Below are 5,590 nucleotides of genomic sequence, written 5' to 3'. Positions count from 1 at the left end.
GAATTTTCATATTGTGCAATAGTACCGTGATAAGGATCTTTAGAGTCTAGCCTCGTTTACCTGTGTTAGTTTCAAAGAGGTATTTATAGAGGTCTAGTTTTACTGTGCTTAATCAATTATTTGTATATGGGTCTTTGTAACAATAGCATGTAATAGATTTCGTAAACATTCATCAAGTAAAAATATTTAAAGCTATATTTACCTCTGTGTTTTGGTTTTTGACTGGTGACTTCTAAAATAACAGTACAAATGGTTCATCATGTTTTAAATGAAGTTTATAAATCATACTTCATATAGGGACACAGCGATGCGACCATCCCATGGAGGTTATAAATGTCGTGAAGGGTGCACGAGACCACTATATACTTATGGCAGAGAATTATTACACCTTGAAATGGTGATGCTATTTCAGTTTAAAATTACTTCAATATAAAATGAAGTCATTCCATATGATCATCAATGATTTATTTACACCTGTAAGAAAATTGGTAATGGATACAGGGTGCGGTAGGTTTAAAGTCAACCTGTGAAAAACATTTACAAAGCTAAGCATCAAAAAATAAACAAAACAAATAGAAGAGAAAGTTAGCATACTCTCTTTTTGTAAAACAAATTAAAGTGTACATATGATTTTGATAATGTTCTGATTAACTTTGCAACTATGTTGTAATATGTTAAGTAAAATGGAGATTTCCAGATCTCATGACATCATCATTAATCACGTATCGTCATAAAAATCTAAACATAGCCATTGATATTAGTTCAACTTCTCTTACGTGATCTGGAAAGGAAATAATGTGTTATTGAAGGTTATAATAAAGGTGTTAATGAAAAGTTAATCAAAAAAATTTCTCTTGAATTATTGTGAAATCAATGTTATAGTAAGTCCTTTTTAACGTTAGCAAACTTGAGAAATTGTAGACATCGCCTAAATTACATAAAAAATTCGAAACAAACCACTATGTCCCTATTTACTTAAATTCACAATGTTAGTAAGAAAGAATATTTATCAAAGTTATCTACAAAAGGCTTTTACCTGCTTTTCTTGTAATTTACTTTATATATATTTCAGTACATCAATAAGCAGTGCTGTAAGTCAAAGTATTCCTGGGCATAGATTTAATGTTGAATTAGTTATTCTGCATCATGGTGTTTTGCAATAGAGTATTTGTTTACTTAATATCTCAAATCACATTTCTAATTCAACTTCATATTTAACTGTATATACCTACAATATAAGTACTGATGTTAAAAGCTCGGATAACATGGAATAAATCCTGTTGTCATCGATACATACATGTTTTGTATTTTTTCCTGTTATCTCAAAATCTTAATTTGGATGCAGTAATATAAGCTATGGTACCGTCTTGTTTGTTATTTCTGGAAGAGAAGAGAAAACTAAGACAACAATATATTTCATCTTGACTTGCACCTTTTATTATCGTTAAAATAGCAATTTGTCCTTGAAAATAAAATCTCAGGTTTAACTGAACATTTATTTCTAATTTAGGAATACTCAATAATCGATAAGCAATACTTATAATCAGGATTAAAATGTAATACCAATACCAATTACAATCATTGATCTTTAACAGAAAATTCCAAAATCGGCATAACATAAGATTATATGATTATTTGTTCGTTTTCATGCATCATTCAATGCATCATACGTTTGCCTAATAGTACCAGAATTAGGACGAATTGCTATATATAACTTTCCCAGAATGTCCATTGAAACCAAGCTTTAGTAGCAAAAATAGCTGTTTCTTCAGCACTCTTTGACAACTTTCAATTGGCTATGTTGACCTAGTAAACCAAAGCGCTGTTGCCCAAGCCGACCATCCAGACAGGCCATTGTTCCAGAAGAATTCATTTTCGACACCAACGCGGGTTGAATTTCCTCCTGGCCACAACTGGCCGTTAGGGTTACAGTCGGTGCAATTATTGAACCACCAACCTGCCCCGTGAGTAGATGCGCAGTTTCCGGCAGAATTATCATTATCCTGGTCGTAAGTGCTAAATGAGGACCCATTTGAAGATTCCATGCTGTCATTCATTGCAAGCGTGATCATATCCTTGACCGGAATTATGTACACTGAAGAGTAAGTCATAGTGTAATTGCTGGCCTCGTTTTGAACAACAAAGTTTTCATAAACAATATTTCCTATATCATTATTGTCTTCCCCAGAAACTTGCAAAACTAAATTGTACTGTCTGCTGTTGGTTAGATAGTAAGCATACTGATTCCCCCACCAAAAGTCCATATTTTGGATATCCCCAAAGCCGTTGGAATACGAGGTCCAGTTCCTATTGAATGATATACCTGTGGTGTAATGACGTAACTGATAATAAGTCCTTAAGTCGTAATCCATCCAGCAACAAGTCTTGATAGGACTTGGGGAAAGCGATGGCTGTATATCGAATGTACCGAACTGGCTTTGGTAGTAGGGATAACCCTCTGTACAATCTGTATAACACATAATTTCACTGTCACAATATGTCGGAGTGTGAATTAACCGGAATGCATTGTTAAAATTCATTCAGAAACGTTTCAAAATGTAAAGTGATTGACATTATTCTTAAATTAACAAGATTTATAAAAATCATCAAATTTATTGAATTTACGGGGCTAGTGCCTTTTTCCATTTCATTATAACATTTCTTTCGATCACTTTTATCAGTCGGTCGCCTTCTTACTTTTGATGTTTAGTCCCTTACTATCACTGACATGTCCTAAAAAAGGCTTTGTAACTAAGTTTAGTTCAGCATCTTGCACTTTTCTAATTCTGAATTAGTTAAAAAGTGGTTATATATACTTGACTGCCAAATGTACAATATATAGATAATTTGATATCACAACTTAATTTCTGTCTTGGATATCGGATAGTTTAGCAAGCCCTCAATGATGCCAATTGAATTAATAAGAAATCGTTGCCTCATAATATTCACTAAAAAGAAACATATTTTCCGTCTGTATTAATGTCAAAATCAACATCATATGATAATGTTATAATTTTTAAAACATGCAAGCACATCTATTTATGTACCAAAAATATGCAAGAATTGTTTAGTATAAGTAGTGCTTCAAGATAAGAAAAACTAGACTTCTGATGTAAAAAATACTTATGGACAGAAATGAACATAAGTCATTATCATAACTACTGACATTAATCCCATGAACCTTTCAAAGTGTTACATTCTAATAAAACATTAATATATCATTCTAATCATTAACCTAAGGTAGGCCGAATTGCAGAATGCGTTTGAATCTTAAAAGGCGGCACACCAAAGGCAAGACAGGTTCAATAAAACAATAGCAAAAATCTGTCTTCAAATTAATGACGAAGAAAATCGATAAAGTGAAAAAAAGTTTCCATTTCATGAGAAAACGTTTATAAAACGTTTCTCGTTTCTAAGACATAAATAACTGAAATACAGAGTTGTAACAGTTATCATACTTCTAGAGATAAGCATTGAAATTAAATGGAAATAATCAGGAAAGACAATCATCCGTGACAGATACGATGTTTTATGTTCATGTGTGAAACTTTATTTTGTTATGTTAAAGAACTTGTCAGAAACCTAAAAAGTTTGCATACCTTCCATAAGACGTTCACATTTAGAGCCGATATATCCGTTGACACATTGACAAGTGCTGTTTACCAGGCTACCCCCATGCAAGCATGTGGTCGGTACAGTGGTCGTCTGTAAATACAATAACATACTTATGGCATATGTTCCCTTAGTTCATCTTTGAATGCTTTTCCTAAACATCGTCTAGGGGGTCAAGAAATTTCGATATCCTTACTCAGAAAGAAATAACGAAAATCATGAGCATTATCAAGGCGATGCTAAATCTTGACAAAAATTAACCTTATTCTCCAGGAGACCCAATCCTAACGCTTCGGGAAATAGTTCACACAAGCTTATCAGGATATTTAAAGGGTTTTTTTGCAAGTTTCAAACTGGTAAGAAGGTTTAGAAGGTTTCATATTTGATAACGTTCTTTGTGTTGGTAACCTCGAGTGTAAGTAACACTGAAATACTCAGTAGATTCTTTCCGTGTAATGAAAGGACGTCAGAGTAAACAAAACCTTTATTGTAAACTCAAAATCGATGGAACGAGGGCACAATTACAAAGAAAGATTAACACTGAGGTAATTAGACGTATGATAAACACATTAGGGTAAGACCAGCGTCTTTTGCTTTATTGTCAACACCTGCTATGTTGATTTTTGAAAATCTGAGTAAGTAATGTTACGTTTGCAAGTTTGGACAAGGTAAAAAAAACGATGCCACCAAGCCTACACCTATTCAACATTTTATTTTTCCATATTAGTTTGTTATTCACTGAAACAAATCTCAGACACATTATTACCTTAAATGAAATGTTTCCGATCAAAATCTGACGGACCCTAATTACATGTAGGTCCGTAGTATATCTCTACTGATTACCACTTATCTTTAAAAAATTGTTTGAATGACGCAGATTATTAAAGTTCGGCAAACATTGTATTTATATAGCGTTGAAAATTCAAATATCGTTTTACGCTATCTGTGTGACTATAATAAGTACATTGTAGTTTAGTTTCTGTCAAAGAAAACAAGCAGATTCCTTTTATTATATTCAAAAGCGCTTTTCTTTCTTTGGTATAGAAACGTCGACTCAAGAAAGTGTAGAAAAGAGGACTACCGGTACATAGATATTGCTTAATTTTCTATAATAAATAACTATATTTTCTTCCTTTAAAGAAAGGAATATTTGAGTGTGTGCTGACTGGAATTTTTGACGCCTAAAGTAAAATTATGTTACAAATTATATCAGGAATATGTTGATTACATACATACCGTCATAGTTTGGTCGTTGTCAGAATTATTCGCTCTCTGGTAATACTTTTCATGCACATTATTATAGCCATTAGAACATGTGTTGTCCAGTTCTGATGAACTCATTTGACAAATGTTTGGTTCAAGGAAGTTAAAGGCCAAACATATTTTGTCTCTCTGGCACTCCCTTGCACATGCAATGATACTCTTTACTTCGACGGATTTAGTAATAATAGTCGCATCTAACACTGTTGTAGGGCAGTCTGGTCGAGACTTGTATGTTACGTTATCTGGTAGCGCGAAAGACAGAATATCAAACACAATCAACACGGGTAAAAACATTGTGACTACTGACAAAACCCTCGCCGCTGCAGTGATATGCATGTAAATGTAGGTGAATCCTTAATCACGTTTGTATACATCCAAAGTCCAATAGCGATATAGCAGGTTCTTCCAGGGCTTGTCCTGTGTTTTATTGGTCCAACAGAAGTTGCTTTATGGCTTTTCTGCACACCAGCCAGCGGTCAAAAAACAACTTCTGATTAGGGATTCTCATAAAATCAATTTTTACATTGATTATTTTAATAACTACTACGTTTTGCACTTGATCAATTTTTAAGAGAAGTATGTGGCTCCCAGCTTCATGCTCGGGACATATTTAACCCTTGCACCAGTTAATGTCATACCAGAAGCTTATGCCGGTGATAAGATAGATCCACATTATGAAATATCATTTTGTCAATAACAAATGATCTGAATTTAT

The 5,590-nt window shown here is 33.4% G+C and overlaps 1 protein-coding gene across 1 annotated transcript; it reads right to left on the bottom strand.

The window, feature by feature from the left end:
- Window positions 1-1,796: 1,796 nt before the first annotated feature.
- On the bottom strand, window positions 1,797-5,169 carry LOC132547559 (fibrinogen-like protein 1). The gene is made up of 3 exons (XM_060211332.1): window positions 4,849-5,169; window positions 3,600-3,705; window positions 1,797-2,467 (listed from the first exon to the last, which is right to left on the bottom strand). The coding sequence occupies exons 1-3, from the start codon at window positions 5,167-5,169 to the stop codon at window positions 1,797-1,799; spliced, it is 1,098 nt and encodes a 365-aa protein (XP_060067315.1).
- Between the last annotated feature and the right edge of the window lie 421 nt (window positions 5,170-5,590).

This window comes from Ylistrum balloti, unplaced genomic scaffold (genome assembly GCF_031769215.1).
Source record: "Ylistrum balloti isolate Yb309-2 unplaced genomic scaffold, AGI_CSIRO_Ybal_v1 Utg369962, whole genome shotgun sequence".
NCBI classification, from domain to species: Eukaryota; Metazoa; Mollusca; class Bivalvia; order Pectinida; family Pectinidae; genus Ylistrum; species Ylistrum balloti.
Note: the sequence above shows the minus strand (reverse complement) of the source record. Positions and strands in the feature narration are given on the sequence as shown.

Bases quoted from the DNA above. Each gene is read 5' to 3' on its own strand.
- LOC132547559 (XM_060211332.1), bottom strand. From the start codon at position 5,169: ATGTTTTTACCCGTGTTGATTGTGTTTGATATTCTGTCTTTCGCGCTA. The intron at 3,706-4,848 runs GTATGTATGTAA...TTGTATTTACAG, and splicing joins ACAACGACCAAACTATGACG to ACGACCACTGTACCGACCAC. The intron at 2,468-3,599 runs GTATGCAAACTT...TGTGTTATACAG, and splicing joins ATGTGAACGTCTTATGGAAG to ATTGTACAGAGGGTTATCCC.